This window comes from Typopeltis vanoorti, chromosome 8, assembly GCF_054136105.1.
Source record: "Typopeltis vanoorti isolate ZY-2024b chromosome 8, IOZ_Tvanoo_1.0, whole genome shotgun sequence".
Taxonomy (NCBI): Eukaryota; Metazoa; Arthropoda; class Arachnida; order Uropygi; family Thelyphonidae; genus Typopeltis; species Typopeltis vanoorti.
Window position 1 is genome coordinate 70,038,317 of NC_143556.1, and position 21,150 is coordinate 70,059,466.

General features: G+C 37.3%; 1 protein-coding gene across 1 annotated transcript in view; it reads left to right on the top strand.

The window, feature by feature from the left end:
• Window positions 1-21,150, top strand: part of LOC150104082 (transient receptor potential cation channel subfamily M member-like 2) — a 580,140-nt gene that overhangs the window by 157,373 nt on the left and 401,617 nt on the right. The window contains exon 9 of the mRNA XM_090396744.1: window positions 16,255-16,382. Coding sequence (XP_090252870.1) covers window positions 16,255-16,382 — 128 coding nt within the window. The remainder of the gene's footprint in view (window positions 1-16,254; window positions 16,383-21,150) is intronic.

The following is a 21,150-nucleotide window of genomic DNA, read 5'->3' on the forward strand; positions in this document are numbered from 1 at the left end:
TTATATGTATGGCTATGAGGCATTGAACTCTGTTTAGTTTTTGTTGGTTTATCTTTGATTTTAGTGCATGCTTCCAGGCAGGTGCAGCATAAGATATCAGTGGTAGTATAGCTCCGGTATATATTGTTTTTAGCGTTCGTAGGCCTAATCCCACTTAATCCTAGTCGACTTAACTAGGAGGTTTACTACTTATAAACGTTTTTGGCAACATATGAGATGAGCTTATTGAAGGTAAATTTTTCATCTATTGTGACTCCTAGGTATTTTAGCTCACTGGCTACCTCTGGAACTTCTCCATTTAGGAAGACAGTTACAGGTTGTTTTGATTTTTTGCGTGAGATGTGGAGCACTTTAGACTTCAATAGTGCTATTGAAGGTAACTTTCTTCTCATGTGCCCACTCTGCAATTTTAAAGAGTTCTTCATTGACCTTTTCTTTTAACTGTAAGCCATCATGTCCCCAAATCATTATGATTGCATCATCGACAAAAGCTATGACTTTTGTTTCAGTGGTGAAAGGAAATCTTAATAGCGAGTCGTACTGGATGTTCCAGAAACCTGGCCCACAGTAGGAACCTTGCAGACAGCCTCATTTTACTTCTTTCATTACAGCTATGGTTTTTAATGTCATGGTTGCTCTTCTGTCTGTAAAATAATTTTTTGTAAGGTAGAGTAAGTTTTTTGGACGTTTTAAAGCTATTAATTGATTGATTATGGCTGGCCACCACACAGCATCGAAGGCTCCTTATACATTGAGTGAGATCAGTAATACGTCTTTTTTTTTTGCTTAAGACTGTCTTCTGTTAACTCTTTAACCTCTATAATTGCATCTACTGTGCAGGACTGAGGTCTAAATGCATATTGATTGCTGCTTAATAGGTTTTTAAGTAGACATAGTGCATTTTTCGGTTTTTCTAGTACCTTACCAGCAATGTTTGTGAGACTGATTAGTCTGTATTTGCTAATTTTGTCGAATGTTTCTTTTCCTGGTTTGATTATGGGTATAATTTATGAGCGTTTCCATATTGAAGGAAATCCTCCTCTTTTTAGGCATTCGTTGTAAACTGTTATTATGAATTCAGGGAATTCAAGAAACACTCAAGTATATCGCTGGTTATTCCGTCTTCTCCAGGAGTTTTTTCTTGCATCCATTGATCTTAATACTGACTCGATTTCATTAATTGTAAATAAATTGTCATCAGGAGTGTCTATGCCTGTTTTCATTCTTTATCTGTAGGTTTTGTGAATTTCTTCATCTGTTGATTCATCGTCATCAGGAATAAACATCTTTATCATAATAGCTGCAGTTTCTGCTAAGTTTTTAGCATTGGTGCCATCTGTTTTCTTGATAGTTGATAATATAGGCGTTGTCTTATTCTTGCTTGCTGTTAATTTATATATGCAATTCCAAGGATTCGATATGGTTGAAACTGTATAGAATTTTTTCCATGATTCTGTTTTTGCATTTGTAATTTTGGACTGATAGCTGCATTTGGCTATCAAAATACAGCTATCAAATTAAATCTTGGTTATTGTATGTTCTTTGGTATAGTCATCTGAGTGCATTAATACATTTTCTTAGGACTGTTAGTTCATCGTTCCGCAAAGGTACTGATTTTCTTACATTGATGTTTAGCTTCTTAGTTGTTCTGAGTGTTTGGTCGCTTGATTTTTATCAAGCGACCAAACACTCATCAGGTCGCTTGATTTTTATCAAGCGACCTGATGAAAGCACTGAAGCAAGGAAGTCTATATCGGTTTGTGCTGATGCCCAGATGTCTAGGTTTTTGTCTAAGCTGAGCTGCTGTTCGCTGTTTGCATTAAAGTGATGTTCTGAGATTAGGCATGAAAATTCTCTTTTTATGCTTTTATAAATAAAACTAGGTTGATTTTATTGATGAAGTACTTGATGTTAATGTGATGGTTTGTGTTGTGTATTCTGTTTAAATTTTTGTTTCTGATAATGAAACTTAATATGCGATGATCAGAACAGCTTTTCTCTTCTTCGCATTTCCATTCAAAAACCCTGGGTAAAATAGCATTGTTTGCCATTGTTAGATCAATGAAGCTGCTTCCTCTGGTATTTTCAAATGATGGAGTGTTACAGTCGTCGTTTAGTATGTGTAGAGAATTTGATGCTATGAACTCTTCCAGATTTTTACCTCAATTGTTTGTGCGTTCGTTAAATCATAAAACTGAATGGGTGTTGCTATCTATTCCTAGAATTAGGCCGTGGTTATGGTAAAATCGACAATGTTGCCTATTTTTTCTAAGTTGTATTTTATGTCAGTGTGATAGTTTAGATACATACCTGCAGCAAAAGTTTTAATTCCTCTCTACATAATTTCGATGAGTACTGAGTCCTCGTTACTGTACATTGTCTTGACTTCAGGGTTGATGAGGGTATTGCAGCTCTCTTTCTTTCTTTGGAAAATATTTTATAATTACTTGGAAAGCTGCATATTTCTTTGTTGATGTTGTAGGGTGTGTGGATGTGTGTGAAATGGAGTACCTCTTGTGATGAGTTTTTTGAGTATTCAGGGGTCTGGTGTTAATGGTAATAATAATAATAATAATAATGCTAAAAACTGGGCTGTAGGATTTTTTTTTAATTCTGTGCTCTTCAACTGGAAGAATCGTTTTTTTAAAGTCATTTTAATGGGTTTTTTCATGAAATCAGTCTAATATAGGTTAATTAATTACTTTTTATTATAGTGCACTGCTAAATTAGCTTTTATTTATTTTTTTTTTATGCAGTAGCTTACCAAAAGCCTTGAGAGATTCATCTCATTACAAGACAATGGATATGAATATTCAGCATGCAAATTTTGCAGCCTGTGAAATAGATCAGAGTCATCCTGTTTTTTGTGTTGAATGATGTTGTATTGAATGAAAATGTAAGGTTTTAAAATTTGAAAAAGAAAGATGGGATGCAGAATTTATGCTTGATGAGGATATATTGTTGAGATGGAGGAAATAAGAGATCTGGGGGTGATAGTGGATAAGGATCTGAAATTTAGGGGACACAGCCAAAATTGTGAACAACAGAAAGGCTTCTGGGAATGATGTGGAGGATACTGACTTGTAGAAGTAGGGAGATTCTTGTTCCATTGTATAAGGCTTTGATTAGGCCACACATGGACTATTGTGCCCAGATTTGGTCACCTGGTTTTCAGAAGGACGAAGAGATGTTGGAAAGGATTCAAAGGCGACTGACTAAGGTAGTTTCTAACCTCTGGAATGTCGAGTATGAGGAAAGATTGAGAAGATGTAATTTGCAGAGTCTGGTGGATAGGAGGAATAGGGAAGATATGATAGAGACCTACAAGTTAGTAAGGGTTTGTTATAGGATCAATGCTAGAGAAGTTCTACAGAAAATAGTGGGAGATTGGGGGATCAAGGGCTCACTTTAGTGAGTACGGGCATAGCAAACCCAAGGTACCAGATGCTGGACCATGTCTTACTTCATGTAATATACATCTGTTATATTATTCTGTAGACTGGTCCCTTCCCTTCTTTCTTTGCTTCTTTCTCCTCTCCTTGCTCCTTCCCCCTGATGCTATTAGAGTATTCGAGGGCTAGGGGTGAATCTTTCCTATCTTGCTAAGTCATTACGTCTTATGCAGCCACCGAAGGAGGCAAGCTACCCTCAATGGGTGCAGGTCCCAAGCCCAGATAAATGGCGAGGGTTGATGTCAGGAAGGGCATCTGGTCATAAAACTTCACTGCCAGCTCTAGCTATGATATGAGTCAAAGAGAAAATTATATAAGGGCTAGGGCATATCCCTTAAGCGATGTGCAGCCACATCGCCCTACAGCTGCGAGAAGTGGACGAGGGCTACTGCATCAAGGGTGGGTGCAGTTAAAGAAGCAAGCCCAGCAGGTGGAGAGGATGTTGCGAGTGGGAACACTGAATGTTCGAAGCATGACTGGAAGGGGAAGAGAGGTGGCAGACATGATGAGGAAGAGGAAGTTGGACATTTTGTGTGTGCAGAAGATAAGGTGGAAGGGGGGGAAGGCAAAGGAACTGGGAGATGGATATAAATTGTTCTACTCTGGAGCGAATAACGAGGGAAGAAATGGTGTAGGAATTGTGGTGTGTGGCAGAACGAAGGGCGAAGTACTGGAAGTGGGTAGAAGGAATGACAGGATCATGCGAATGAAATTGGGTCTTGGAGAAGAGCAGGTGGTCGTATTGTGTATATGCCCCACAAGTTGGCTGTACAGCAGAGGAGAAAGATGAATTCTGGAACGTGTTAGATGAAGAAATGAGGGAACTGGAAGAAAATAAGATGATGATTGTCAGAGGAGACTTGAACGGACACATAGGGAGACAGAATAGAGACTGTGAAAGGGTGCATGGTGGCCACGGAGTGGGAATGATGAACCAGGAAGGCGAGAGGGTTGTAGACTTTGCAGAAGCGTTTGATCTGGCAATTGTGAACTCGTTTTTTAACAAGAGGGAAGAACATTTGATAACATTTAGGAGTTGTAACAACAGTTCACAAATTGACTACATTTTGACTAGAAGAAAACATCTTAAGGTTGTGACAAATTGTAAAGTAATTCCAACAGATCAAATGGCACAGCAACACCGACTGCTGTGCGCAGACTTTAAAATAAGATCGAAGATAAGAACCTCTGGAAGCCATGGGATGAAGACAATTAAGTGGTTTAGCTTAAAAGAAGAGAGTGTGAGGAATCGTTTTAGGGAGAGGGTGTTAGAGAGGATTTTGGATGGACTGGAAAGTGTACAAGATTGGTGGAAACATAATTCAAAAGTAATCCTGAGCTGTGCAATCAAGGTGCTTGGTGAGACATCTGGAAAGATTAGAGAGCAGAGGGAGGGTTGGTGGTGGAATAATAATGTACAAATGGCAGTGACAGCTAAGAGGAAGACAAATCAGAAGTGGGATGAGGCAAGAGTGGAAGAGGACAGAGAGGTGTACAGAGAGAGAAAGCAAGAAGCCAAGGGAGTTGTGGCACAGGTGAAGGTCATTGCATATCAAAATCTTTATGATCAATTAGAAACAAAGGAAGGACAGAGAAAAATTTACCAACTAGCGAAATGTAGAAATAAAGCAGCAAAGGACATCTTACATGTGAGGCAGATCAAAGATGCAGAAGGAAGAATATTATGGAGGGATGTGGACATAAAAAACAGATGGAGAATATACTTTGAGGGACTTTCGAATGAGGAAAATGCGAGGACTTACAGAGAAGAAGGGCAGCCTTCTGAGGGGATGGTGCAGAACATCAGTAGAGTGGAAGTGACGGAGGCCATGAAGAGGATGAGGAATGGAAAATCGGTGGACCCAGGCAGGATTCCAATGGAGGCATGGAAGCCACTGGGGGAAGAGTGAATTGACCTGCTGTGGGACCTGTTCGTGAAAGTTTGCCAACAGGAAAATATACCCGAGGAATAGAGGGAGAGTACTGTTGTCCCCATCTACAAGGGTAAAGGGGATGCACAAGACTGTAAAAATTACAGAGGAATAAAGTTGATGTCCCACACAATGAAAATCCTAGAAAGGGTTCTTGATGGAAGATTGAGGAAGGAAGTGGAGACTTCAAAGGAACAATTTGGCTTCGTGCCTGGTAGATCAACAATAGATGCTATCTTTGAGTTACGGCAGATGATGGAAAAGTTTTGAGAGAAACAACGGGAGCTACATCTGGCATTTATTGATCTGGAGAAAGCATACGATAGAGTGCCAAGGCAAGAAGTCTGGAGGTATCTGGGGGAGAAGAAGGTTCCGGAGAAATATGTCAGGTTGGTAGGGGAGATGTACAGAAATGTGAAGACAAGTGTTCGGACCTGTCTTGGACAGACAGAAAGTTTTCAAGTAACAGTTGACTTGCATCAACGGTCAGCATTAAGTCCGTTTCTGTTTAATATTGGGATGGAGGTGGTCAGAGAAGATGCGCCTTGGACAGTGTTGTATGCAGATGACATCTTGCTGTGTGCAGATTCAAGGGAAGAAGTGGGAACTAAACTGGAAAGATGGAGAAAAGTACTGGAAGAGAGAGGTATGAGACTGAGCAGAAGTAAGACAGAGTATGTGTGTTGCACAGTGAGCGGTGGCCAGGAGACAGATCTGGAGCTGGAAGGAAATGTCATCAGGAAGATGAGGGACTTTAGATACTTAGGTTCAACAGTGGAAGAAGATGGAGGAACTGAGAAGGAAGTGGGATGCAGGATACAAGCGGGTTGGAAGAACTGGAGAGAGATGGCCGGAATGTTATGCGATAAGAGGGTGCCGATCAATCTGAAAGGCAAAATCTATAGGACAGTAGTGAGGCCAGCTATGACGTATGCTATAGAAACTGTGGCCCTGAGGAAAAATAACATCAGCAGGATGGAAGTAGCAGAGATGAGAATGCTTAGGTGGGTGTGTGGTGTGACCAGAAAGGACCGTCTGAGAAATGACTATGTGAGGGGAACAGTGAAAGTTACGAACTTAGGAGCGAAGATACATGAGGCAAGGTCGAGATGGTTTGGTCATGTGATGAGGAGGGAGGACGAATATGTGGGAAGAAGGGTCATGCAGATGGATCTGCAAGGAAGGAGGAAGCTTGGGCAGCCAAAGAAGAGATGGAGGGAACTGGTAGAAGAGGACTTGAGGATGAAGAACTTGGATGTGGTGACAGCCCAAGACAGGAGGGTGTGGAGGAGACTCATCATCAACAGTACCGCCACTTAAGTCGGAGAAGCTGCAGAAGAAGAAGAATCAGGGGAGAACCAGAGGTCATCCCTGGAAACTGTATAAAGAGGGCGTGAGTAGGGGAGTGAGAAGCAGGTTTTTTTCGTGCAGAGTTGTAAATGATTGGAATGCCTTGCCTGAGAGTGTGGTGTCTGCAAGGAGTTTGAGTGTGTTTAAGACATGGTATGATGAGCTGTGTGTGATAAAAGGACCTCTCAGATGAGTGTTTGACTCCACGAGGTCTTGGGGGTAATTATAATAATAATGATGATGTGCACAGGAAGAGTTAAAAATAGTTCAGAGGGAAGTGACTCTTGGATGTCATTTAGGAAAAGTGTCTGTATATGCTGTTTTTAGCACAGTGCAATAAGTGTTTCTATATCATGTAAAGAGCTACATATTGCAAATATTCATGAAGAGCACCATTCTGCTAACCTATGCTAACAACAATGAATGTGCATGATCTCATGACATATACCAACCCTGGACCACAGAGCACTGTTAACTGCTATTCCGAACAGTTATGTATATCCTACATTATTAATATTTTATGTACTAACTCTTACCCCTTCCAACAGAAATATTCATAAAGCAATGATTATAACTACATGGTTTGAAAAGAATGCCACTGGAAAATTGCAGTGACTAGCACAGAGCTCTAGTTTGAACTAAATGTCTGCACAGTGAACTGGAATGTTGAATTAGAGTATAGTCAAGCATCGTCTAATACCGCCAATTAATTTCTGTCAATAATGATTCATTTTGTTTGTATCTGCCTCTTCCATTACTTTTGGTAGGATTATTGTGCATATAATCCTGAAATATGAAAATTACATCCTGAAGTTAGTCATTCTAAGTGCAATTATTATACCCCAAACATTGACTGTATTCACAAAACATTTATAATAAAAATTATAAATGATACTGAAAGAAAGAATGTTATATCTTATATAGTTCATTGCATTACTTAAGTAAAGAGGAACTTTCCAGAAGAATTTATTGTAAATAAAAATTCAGATCTAAAGTGATATTTTTTATATGGTGACTCCATAAATGAAAGGTCACAAGACCTATAACACTACAGTGCTGTGTGTGAGAAAATGATCAAGGGGTAAAATTTAGTCTGTTGATATGTTTTTTGAAGAGTGGGAGGTTGTACTCAGTTGGAAAAACAGTATGGGGAGATTGTTCCTGTGAATTGAGATGGATGGAATGAAGAAAGCTGATGAGAAGTTAGTTCGGTGTGTTTGAAGCTGGATAGTGTATGAGTGTTTTCCAACAGCTGCTCTAGTTCTACGGTTAGAAAAAACAGAGGAAGGTAATAGCCAATTCAGAGGAGCAATGCCCATGAAAGTAACTACAGAAAAGGCACATCACTGAAACAGAGTGCCTGTGAAAAATTGGCTGAAAGGAGCTGTAAATTGTCCTACTTTGGCCAAAAAGGCAGGACAGCAAATATCAGAATCTCAGAACACAAGGACTACATCCGATTTTACCAGTACAGCCACTCTGGGCTTGCAGACCATGCTCTGGATACCCACCACAGAATAAGGTGGAAGAAAGCCACAGTAATACACCGCAGCAAGTTCAAATATGAAAGACTATTCATGGAATAGCCATGAATTCATGTTCATGGAATATCTATTCATGAACATTTGGCATGTTCATGAATAGATATTCCATGAACATGCCAAACCTCAACAAATTTGGGTGCATAAGACTGCCCCAAATTTGGGAAACATATATCAGAAGAAATACAGCCCAAAGGCCAATAATTACCAATATAGCCCGCCAGGGGGTACCATCAGGACTTTAGGAAAACGGTAGCTTCCTCGCTTTGTTTCTCATTTTCTGTTATGTAGCACTTGTGTGCACCTGTTCTTTATTTTAAGTTCCTAAGAAGATGGCAACGTGATGTTGCCAAAATATCGGAAAGTATTTATTAAAGTTGTTTTTAATTTATATTTCTAGTGTATGCTGTCTAGTATACTAGTATTTCTAGTAATGACGCTGTCAATTCCTTAATTATTAGTTATCATGTTTAACCAGCATATAAGCCTTTCAACAAGAAATGGCTGAAGGGAGTTGTGCAGGGAGGGTTATCTATTAAGCGGATTGCCCTCTTCTGAATATTATTAAGAATTCATAGAGAGATCTTCTGTGCTCCATCGCAAATGTGGGAAGAGTACTACAAAGTTGGATAGATCTGAGACATATAGAATGTTAGGAGTTCAGAGGAGGAGAATGGAGAATGTTTAGAATGGAAAGGAACACCAAGCTTTTTAGAGGCTGAAGAGGCTACATGAGTAATATGTTTGTACCAGAATAAACTGGATGTGACAGTCAACTCAGCAAGAGAAAGTTGAACTTGAAAGGAAGCTGGAACATTATCAAAAATGAGAGGGATTGAGGTAGTTTTCTTGCAGGTAATAAGGCAGGATTGAATTTTTTTTTGGCATTGAAATTTACTAAGTCATCTTCACCTCATTTGAAGATGTTGAGGAGGTCAGTGTTCAAGTCACTGGTTATGGGAGATTTCAGGTACCTAATATTAGGGGTACCATGGGGTTTACTGAATTCAGTGTTCTGTCATTGGCAAAGCTGGGAATAGAATTTGAAGTCAGAGAAAGGAGGTCATTGATGTAAAGGAGGAATAGTGTTGTGAGAGCACAAAACCCTGAGGCACTCCTGCATTGATGGGGAAAATTGATGAGAGGAAGCCATCCACCATGACACACAATGAATGACCAGTGAGGAATTTGGTAATTCAATCACAGTGTAGAAGGGAAACCATAAGATGGCAGATTGTTCAGGAGGTCTTGGTGCTAGACATGATCAAATGCCTTAGAATATTGGGAGCAATAACATGATTTTCTCCAAATCTTTCCATGGCCTGAGTCCAAAGGTAGGCGAGATTAGCTAGGAGGTTGGCTGTACAGCAAGAACAGCAGAATCTATATTGGTGATTGCTAATTTACTGATGAGTCTTCAGGTAATGAAGAAACTGGTTGTTGATAACCTTCTTAATCTCTTTTGAAAGTACTGAGGTGAGAGCAATGGGATGATAGTTAGATGGCTGACTTTTGTCTCCTTTTTCTGGGCAAGCTAGATGTGGGTTTGCATCTATGCTGTTAGGTAAATGCCATTAGAATATGAAAGTTTATAGATAAATTCTGGAGCACAAGTCTTGAGCACAACTGGAGGAATACCATCTGGACAGGAGCTTTATTAGTATCAAGATTAATTAGGAGTTTTCTGATGTCCTTTTGACAAAAGTTCAGAGGAGGCATGCAGTGGGCAGTTTGTGAAAGTATGAGAGGTGATTTGCTTTGGTCATCCAGGCAGGAGTTGGAGGGAAAAAAATGATGCCAAGAGCTTTGCCTTTTCCTTGGGTGAGATAACCATAATGCCATCAGAATTCAAGAGAGGTGGCAACATGAAAGGGCAGAAGTTATGCCCAACAGCCTTGACTGCCATTTGAGCAGGAGGCAAGTTTATTGCATTTCATTCTTATGAAGTCTGCTTTGGAATCTTGCTATTGTATGAGCTGACTGAGAAGCTGGAGTTTTTAATTTAAGCCATTGAACATAAGCTGCATTTTTATCATCGACAGCAGAGGTACATTTTTTTGAGAACCAAGTCTTGGATACAGGTCAGGGGGGTTTGCAGTGGAATGGGGAATGAGGCTCTCATTCTGGTACAGATTATTTTGGTTACTAGCTCATTGTAGGTGCAATGAGAACTAAAGGAGTAATCTGACCATGGAAAAGCAGAATAAAAATTCCAGAAGTCATCCCAGTTGGGCACAGTTATAGTGCCATAGGTATGAGACTGAGATTGGCTGGGTGGAGGATGAACTGTAAAGGAGACTTCAGTAAGATTGTGGTCAGCATTACCAAGGAGAGAGTAGACATTTACAGTATATTTGGAGGGAGAGTTGGTTAACAAAAGGTCAAGAACGTTGATAAAATGATGAGGATTGGGTGGTATTTTGGTTGGTAGATTGACCAATTGTGTTAGGTCATGACTGATGGCAAATGATTCAGCTTCCCTCCCAGCTTGATCCGTTAAGTTGGAATAGGAAAGCCGGTTTGTGTTATGGACATTAAAGTCCCCAAGAAGGATAATCTCACCATTTTGTTAATTAGTTTGTAAGAAATCACTTTTTAGATAGTCAAAAAAGGCAGCAAGATTTTCACAGTTAGGAGAGTGGTAAAGGTAGCAAATGAAGGCCGTAAAGTGAGGTAAGGAAATCTTGAGCCAGAGCAGATCGAAAAGTGGGGTTTCTAAGATGGAATAGCCTTTGACAGGGGATATCGGATTTTGCCAAAGCACATGTTATGCCCTTTTTTTTTGTGAAATGCATTGTATTGGATGTAGCTGGGATAGTTGAAGGGGGACTTGTGATTGTGGAGGATGCCAAGTGAATTTCTTTTAGGAAAAAGAGATCAGGTGTTGATGTCTGTAAGTGGTGATGTATGCCACTAATGTTTTTATTAATGTTGGCGAAATGAATATGGAAGTGTTTCTTATTGGAAAAGTTTTGGTATTATTTTGGGTGGGTTGAGGCATATTTTTATTATCTGTTCCAATTTTTTTCTTATATTTTTCATCTTTAAAATTTTTTGTTAATTTTTTATGCAGGATATTTTTGCATCCACAGCTAAAACTGTAGTATTTTTATTTTTGACTTTCATGTGTGGGGTGGTTGATTCAGAAAACAAAGAAACAAGACGTACAGCCAGGTTGGGGGACTGGTGTACATAACTCACACAGAAGGAGTGCTCAGACTCCAGTCTAAGTGTGGCCTTGGATAGTGACTCCCCCCCCCCCCTGCATACCATTGACTCAGTTTCCCTCCAGAATGAATAGAGTGATTGAAGCATTGGATATGAGGAGTAAGTGAGCAAAAGAGTTGAAAGTGGTAATAGGGACCAATGACTTGACTGGGAATAAAGAATATGTAAGATTGGATATCAGGAGGTTGTTGAGAAGGATTTAAGATAATAGTGTGAAAGTAAAAGTAGTCAGTTTTTGTTGTTGTCTAGGTATGACGGTGATGAAATGAGGTGGAGAGTATTAATGAGCAGATTATAAAGGTCTTTCATTCTTGTGAATGTGACATCATGGAGAGTTTGAGAGCAGTTGATGATGAGGAAGAGAGACTGACTGTAAGTGAGCAAGTGGTATATGGAGAATTAAGCAAATTTGATGTTGATAAGTCTGTTGAACTTGATAATATATCACCACTTATTTTGGAGGAATGTGCCAGGGAGTTGGCATCTGCCTTGACATATTTGTTTAATTATGAGTCCTGCACTTGTCAAGTTCTAAAGGAGTGGAAGGAAGGCAAGATTGTGCACTTCATAAGGGAGGTGACAGAACTCAGGCATAAATTATAGGCCTATCTTTGTGTCAGTTGTTATGGTTAAAGTGTTGGAAAGGATGGTGAGAACTAGGATCTAGAATTGGGTTGACAACAATGGTATTATCTTTGATGGACTTTATGGATTTGCTAAAGGAAGATCATGTTTTAGTAATGTACTTATTACAATAAGGTGACAGCTTCATTGAACAAAGGAGATGGATACGCAGTAGTATACTTAGATTTTGTGAAGGCTTTTGATAGAGTACCACACTATAATTTGATACTCAAACTAGAGCAGATAGAGTTGAATATTAGATTAGTGCATTGGATCGTAAATTGCTATCTAATAGGTATTAGCAAGTTGTGGGGGGGAGCAATATCTCTGAAGAGCAAAGTCACTAGTGGTGTGCCGCAGTGGTCTGTTTTAGGGCTATTGCTATTTAACCTGTCTGTTAATGATATTGGAGAAGATTTCAATGGGAATATTCAGTTGTTTGAAGGTAATGCAAAGTTGGGACAGAGTATTGAACAGATGTTCTGGCCTTACAAGAAGACTTGAATAGATTGAATGAATGGGCATGTGAGTGGGGATGACAGTTCAACATCGCAAAATGTAAGGTTTTAAAATTTGAGAAACAAAGATGGGACGTAGAATTTACACTTGGTGGAATATATTGTTGGAGGTGGAGGAAATAAGAGATCTTGGGGTGGTGATGGATAAGGATATAAACTTTAGAGGACACATTTCCAAAATTGTGAGGACAACACAACGAATTCTGGGAATGAAGAAAAATTAAAAAGTATGAGGAATTCACTTCAAAGTCAACAAGTATTTTCAAAAATTTTGAAAGACAATGAATCAGCAGTGAGAGCCAGTTATGAAATCAGCTATTTATTGGCAGAACATTCCAAACCTTTTATTGACAGTTCCTTGGTTAAGAAGTGTATGATAAAAGCAGCTGAAAACATCTGTCTCTCCCAAAAATGTGCAAGTATTTTTTGATATTTCTTTGTCCAGAAATACTGTGATTGAAAGAATAACCGAAATGGCAGATAATCTGCATGACCAGTTGCAAGAAATATCCGCAAACATACAGTGCTTTTCAGTTGCACTTGACGAACATTTCGATACTCACAACGTGGCTCAAGTTGCCCTGTTTCTTCATGCTTGCGATGACAATATGAACATCACTGAAGAGTTCTTGGAAATGATTCCCAATCATGAAACCACTACAGGGGAAGACATTTTTGATGCCGTGTGGAGCATTTTGGAAAAATGCCGACTTCCTCTGAACAAGCTGTGACCAGGAGCACGCCAAGGGTATTTGCAGCCCAGGTGCAAACTTTTATCGACCGTCCCTAATACTGCATTGTATAATCCAAATTAGATATTAGCTACATAAAATGCCGCCCTATCAATGTTACCACCCGGGTACGGTGCACTCCACATCCTCAGGTTGGAGCAGCCCTGGCTGTGACAACCGATGGTGCTCCAGCAATGACACGCAAAAATAAAGGTTTTGTACCAAGACTGGCAGCAAAGTTAAAGGAAATGTGTCCAGACATTCCAAAACAGTAATCTTTCCACTGCATTATTCATCAGCAGGTTCTGGCTCCAAAGTATTGAAAATGAGCAGTGTACTCAAGCCTGTGACAAATACTGTGAACTTCATCTGATCCAGAGGCCTCAGTCATTGCCAATTTGCACAATTTCTTAAAGACCTGGAGAGTGAATTTGAAGGGCTACCTTATTATACAGAGATTCATTGTTATCTTGTCATAAGGTTCTAAAAAGCTTTTTTTTTTTACTTTTAGAGGAGATAAAATTGTTCCTAGAAATGAAAAATCATGATACATTATGGAAATGATATATCATGAAAAATCATGATGTTGCATTTCTTAATGATCAGATATGGGTACAAGATCTAGCATTCTTAGTTGATATTATAGGATATTTGAATGATTTAAATGTCAGACTTCAGGGGAAAGATCAGTTAATAACATACATATATGATGCACCTACAAGTTTTAGATGTAAATTGGTTTTGTTTCAAAATCATTTAAAAGAGCATATTCTAAATTACTTTCCTATTTGTGAAGAGTTGAACAATAAGAATCAAATAGTTTTATTTTTATCCTCCTACATGTTTCGCCAATCTGTTTCTATTGGCATCCTCAGGGAATACAAATCAGTAAGCACAAAATGAAGGTTACAGACTAGGTTATAACCGATGGTTCTAAATCATACAAAAATTGGTATTGTGCGTGACAATGTGCGTGTCTCGTTAACGTGATTTATTCGTGATGACTCATGATGTAATTGCTATGAAAGTTCATTTCTTTGATATTTAATGATCTGATAAAAGTTTTCCAAATTTCTGGTAAAATTAGACCTTGATTCTTGTTTAGGTTTTCAGTTTTACGGACAACTGTAGCTGCTTCTTTAAAGGTTCTTGAATGGTAGTTATCTTCTATGTATGGCATAAGGCTCTTATCCCACTCAATGTGATGGTTAGTAGAGGCAAAGTGGCATGAAAGGCCTGAAATGTCTTGTCTGTTATTTCTGACATATCCTATGTGTTCTTTCTTTCTCGTTTCGAAGCTTCTAGATGTCTGACCTACGTAACTAATACCACATGAGCAAGGAATATTATATACTCCAGAGTATTTGTAGAATGGGTGAGGATCTTTCGGTGATCTTAAAAATTTCCGAATAGTATTGATTGGTTTGAATGTCACTCTGATCTTGTATGGTTTTAAAAGGTTAGCTAATTTTTTGGAAAGGTTGTTGACAAAAGGAATTGTAATTGTACTGATGTATTGGACGTCATCACGTTGTCGATGTGGTATATCAGTAAATAGAATCTTGTTATAGAGTCTTTTAGGGTAACCATTTAAAGAAAGTTCTCTGGATATTGTGGTTAATTCCATTAGTAGGTCATCCTTGTCTGTCGTATACTGTATAGCTCTTTTCTTGAGACTATGGATAATGCTAAGTTTCTGAGCTATGTGATGAGCTGAGTTGAAATGGAGGTAACATCCAGTATTTGTAGGTTTTCTGTATACAGATAGGTTGATACTATTATTGGATTGTTTCTTTATTAAAATGTCAAGGAATGGCAGTTTTTTATCTTTTTCCATTTCTAATGTGAATTTGATGGTATTGTGGAAACTATTGATTTGGTTGAGGTAATTCATTAGTTCTTCTTTTGTATGATCCCAAATGATAAAGATGTCATCTACATATCTGTACCAAATTTTCGGTTTTGGAAAGATCTGGGTTAAGATTTACCTCAACCAAATCAATAGTTTCCACAATACCATCAAATTCACATTAGAAATGGAAAAAGATAAAAAACTGCCATTCCTTGACATTTTAATAAAGAAACAAATTTAATTTGGTTTAACACCCCAACTGGCCATGACATCTATAGACGTCCAGCAAATTCTGGATACGATTCTGTAACACCTATTGAATTACATAGATAAGAAGTGTAATATTGTCTCACTTTTTCATCCGCCCTGGCCGGTAGAGAGGTTAAATGCTATATATTGTAAATATTAATATAATTTAAAATATTCTTTTTTTTATTTATTTATTTATTTATTTATTTTTTTTGAGTTTTCATAATCATTATGCTATTATTTTATATGTCTTGTAATGACTTAGAATAAATAAAATTTTCATTATTAATTTTTCAGTTTATTTACATGCATTCTTTCACTTCCCTTCGATTCTAATTAGTGCAGCTTTTTTTAGTCAAATATTTTTTTATGTCCCACTTGAGATACACTTTTATGGCAAATGGCTCACACTCCAATTGGTTTGATACTTGTGATCTAAAGGTTTAGTTGACATTTCCTCACAACCAGGGAAGGAAGAGATGCATATTTAAAGTGGCAATACTCGCCCTGCCAGAGTCCCCATGTGTGGAAACAAATATACATAATATATAGAGATATATATGAGTAAATGGCAGATTTTTTGTTCTGTTTTATTTTATTTTATTTTTCTCAATTACTTTATCTTCTATTTTATCTTCTAATTTTTATTTTAATGAAAAAATAGACTAAATATTGGCTTATATACCTTCAACATTCCATTAGCTTTTACATATCTGTAATTATTATAATTGGGAAAAGTTATACAATTTCTGTAATCAAAATTATGTTATATTTATAGCACAAAGACCAGAACAAACAAACTGGCATGCTCAAATGCAGAAGGATTTGTTTCTCACTTTAGATTGGAATAGCCCACATGTAGCTATGTCAGAAGTGTTTATGAAAGATCCTTCTAATAAATTTTTGGTAAGACATTGTTAATATAAACATTCATTATTATTGTTTTATTATTATATATATTTTTTTGTAAAGTTAATTATATTAGACTGCTTTTCAAAATAAGACTGTTTTCTGAAATATGAATAAAGAAATATTGAGCAACTATAATAATTTATACTATTCTTATATCATGTGCTTTATCAAGTATAATTGTTTTTCTTTTCAGTTAATAGTAGAATAGAAAAAGAGATTTAAACTAAACATATTTGGTCGTTTTATAATTAAAATACAAACATATTTATTACTGACCATTTACAAAAACAAACTTACATTAGAGCCTACCAGTTTCGCCAGCAAACTGTCTGGCTTTTTCAAGGCATTTATGGAGGCATAAAAACTAGTAAATGAAAATTGAAAGGAACATAAAAAATGTTGTAAACCAACTAGTAGCTAAGGTTACACGTTCACATGACAGAGAGGACTTATTGTTCTTATTCATTATCACGCATGCGTGTTTGTTGTAAACATGCAATGTGATTACTGGCTAGCTGTAGTTCAGATTAATTTAGAGAGAGGATCAGGTTTTTCCATGAACTGTTTAGGATTGCACCCTGCCTTCTGTTGAGGTTTCCACCGGTTATTAACACTATTGTGGCTTCCTTGAATAAACGATGTCTGTAGTCGTCATCCAGATATGGCATGGAGCTGTTTTGCCACTCTATCGTGTGGTTAGATGTACAGAAATGATATGCTAAGCCGGAAGAGATACTTCTGTTGTGGTTTACATCACCAACATGTTCTTTTTGTCTGATTTCTAAACTCTGTGAAGTTTGTCCAATGTAGGCAAGACCACAGGAGCAAGGAATGTAATATCCTCCTGGATATTTGTAGAAAGGCACCATATCTTTTGGGGATCCTAAAACTTGTCTGTCTGATGCTGGTGGTTGGTTTGAAGATCACTCTGATGTTGTAGGCTCTTAGTATTCTGGCTATTTGATAAGAAATTGTTGTTAACTTTGAAGAAATTAGATTGAAGGCAGTGCCTAAACATCTGTGTGATGTCTAGAGGAAAGAGGTCTTGGATGATGTTTATTATGATGTTGACGATATCTTCATTATATGGCAAGACAGCTTAGAAAACCCAAAATCGTTTGTGGATAAAATCAACTCAATACATAACAAGATAAAATTCACTCTGGAAGTGGAAAACAACAACAATGCATTTTTTTAGACATCTTGATAAAGAAACAATCAAATAGTGTCAAATTATCTATTTACAGAAAGCCCACAGATACTGGAAGATATCTTCATTATACTTCAAACCATCACAAGACACACAAACTGAGCATTATCCACATGTTGAAATATAGGGCGCCAGAAAGCTTATATCAGAAAAGGAGGATACACAGACTGAACTCTCACTAATAGCCAACACATTATCACAAAATGGATATCCTCAAAACATCATCAAAAAATATCTATACGGTGACAACCCCAGACAAGAAGAATCATGCTCCCAGCACATTTCTACTGTAGTGATCCTGTTCATCAAGTCAATTTCTTATCAAATAGCCAGAATACTAAGAGCCTACAACATCAGAGTGGTCTTCAAACCAACCACCAGCATCAGACTAGTTTTAGGATCCCCAAAAGATAAGGTGCCTTTCTACAAATATCCAGGAGTATATTACATTCCTTGCTCCTGTGGTCTTGCCTACATCGGACATACTTCACGGAGTTTAGAAATCAGACAAAAAGAACATGTTGGTGATGTAAACCACAACAGAAGTATCTCTTCCGGCTTAGCATATCATTTCTGTACATCTAACCACACGATAGAGTGGCAAAACAGCTCCATGCCATATCTGGATGACGACTACAGACATCGTTTATTCAAGGGAGTCACAATAGTGTTAATAACTGGTGAAAACCTCAACAGAAAGCAGGGTGCAATCCTAAACAGTTCGTGGAAAAACCTGATCCTCTCTCTAAATCAATCTGAATTACGGCTAGCCAGTAATCACATTGCACGTTTACAACAAAGACGCATGCGTGATAATGAATAAGAACAATAAGTCCTCTCTGTCATGCGAATGTGTAACCCTAGCTACTAGTTGGTTTACAACGTTTTTTATGTTCCTTTCAATTTGCATTTACTAGTTTTTATGTCTCTGTAAACGACTTGAAAAAGCCAGACAGTTTGCTGGTGAAACTGGTAGGCTCTAATGTAAGTTTGTTTTTGTAAATGGTCAGTAATAAATAACTTTGTATGTTGGAAAAAAAGATTGTTAAGCATTGTTTACTAACAAAGTGATTGCAACAGACATGGCACGTCATGTCTTTTGTCTCTTGAACTGCTTGACTGTCATGATGTGTGAACTGATTGACATTTCTACTAAGAGATGACATGGTAAAGAAACAGAAAAAACACCCTGGAAAGCAATGATAATTAATCATTATCAATTAAAATCAATAATCAATAATTAATCATTACAAACACTGTTAGGTATCTGTTTTATATTCTGAACTATAATTTTTCTATCTCTCCTTGAATTTTATATAGCAAAACTTATTATTTTGCCTAAGTGTCATGGACATTGTCAGTACAGAATCATAGAACAGCAATTAAACAATAACAGACAGTTCTAAAAAGCACCACACACACACACACACTGCCGGCACCTAGTATTTTTCTTGTGTTTGTGCAATTAATGTTCATCTCGCCTTTCCAAAAAAGTTTTTTTTGAATAAAGTGTGAATAAAACTAACAGGAAATGAAAAACAAATGAAAACTGCTTTACAGTATAATGTTACCTATGGATTAGTCCTGCTTATGCAAATTTTTTTTACACAGAACTCAACAATTAATCATAAGTTGATTTATGATACATCAAAAAATAAAGAACTATTTTAGGTATATTTTCGTAAATTTTAATAAAAAATTACAGTGATATAATTGGGTCCAGGATACAATTTCAGAATTTATTTGTTCTTTTCCGGGAAGATCTGAAGGGGCCCAAACAGAAAACGATGTACATTCATAATTATATGTACCATTCTGTACCATTTGTTGTTCGTTTAAACTCTTACCTCATATTTTTTGACATCTTTCAGCCTCTTCTTCTGCGGCGCCTGTATATATTGCACACTTCGCACACGCCACCTGCTGGGCCTGTATACACACACGCGTGCATGCACACACACATAAATAAAGTTAGTGAAGATTACCAGATTTAAAAAGTCCTACTATCTAGTTTACTCAGTTCTGCATATATCGTGTTCAATTTACCATCTCTTCCCCCCCCACACACACACACACGCGCGCGCGCGCGTGCTCCAAAATTCCCACTGCACTCAAGTTCTATAATGAATGATGTCACATTCACAAGGATTTATGATACCTTTATGAGTTGCTTATTTAATGTCTCAATTATATCCTCTGCCGTGGTTACTATTTTACCATTTTCACCAACCAACATGCATTCATTCATAATTATTTTTTTTTTTTATGCCATTTAATGAAAGAACTCCTGAAGATTTTTTTCCCTTTTGGCTAATTGCTACTCATATTGTGTGTTTGCTATCCTTACCATGCAAGTAACCTCTCTCAACTGTTCTTTGTACTTCTTGATGGAAGGAGTTTTCTTAATGGAAGAAAGTTTTCTTCATGGTTTAGCATGGTGGCTTTATCACAGTCGACAATGTTTTTTGTGTTGGAGTAATGATGAGCAAATCCCGATTTTGCTTATCTTCTGTATGCCATTTAGCTGTGATCCTCTTTTTTATTTCAAACTACTGCAAGTCTGACTTACATAAGGTAAGCTGCAAGAACATGGAATTCTGTAAATGCCATGAGAAGCAGTTACTGGCTTTTCGAGATTCAAGGAAGCTACATATAATTTCAATGTGCTTATAATCAACTTTTGATGGAGAGATTTCCAATATATGTGATGGAAACTGAGTCTCTGTATTGAATGTTGAGAGTTTGCTGCAGAGAAAAATCACAAAATAGTATCTTCTGGATAGTGCTCTTTGAATACCCATTAAAGATGGTCTGGGTGCCTGTATTGCTAAATCCAGAATCATAAAATTCCATTTGATTCTTTAAAGATACTTGTGACATTAGGATTATAAAATATATACACGTTTACACAAGAATATTATAAAATTCCATTGTTATAAAATGGTATTTTATTTATTTATTTTTAATGTGAATATTACTGTTAAGTATCACAGCTTTTCTTCTATATTCATTAACTCTTCCAGTTGGTGCTGCAGAGGAAAGGTTGTAAACTATAGCATATTAGTACCCAGTGGTGCCTCCAGAGGGGGGGGAACCAAGGGCCCTGCCCCCACAAGAAAAAGGAAAAAAAACACTACAAAATTTTCCAAAAATCTTTTCCTAATTAAAATTCATTTTTTAAAAATTTATGTTGTGTCGTGTCTTCTATTTCTATACTTCTTATGAATTAGCAATCATTGCAGTTGCTCAGTCATAAGTTGTATGCGGTGCATAGTGTGTATTCTCAAATTGTCTACTCAACTCCCCCCCCCCCCTAAAAAAAAAAAAAAAGATTAAAACCTGGGTGTGCTACTGTTAGTACCATAGAGGCTAATAGTTAAATAATTTTGAAACCAAATTATTTAACTATTAGCTTCTATGTTACTAGAGGGTCAAACATGAAACTTCTTCAAACTTGTTTTCCAGACAAGGTTACAAAAATGCCAAAAAGTATATAAAATTAATAAAAAAAATAGAAAAAAAAATCCTTAGCCCACCCATGGTATGAATATA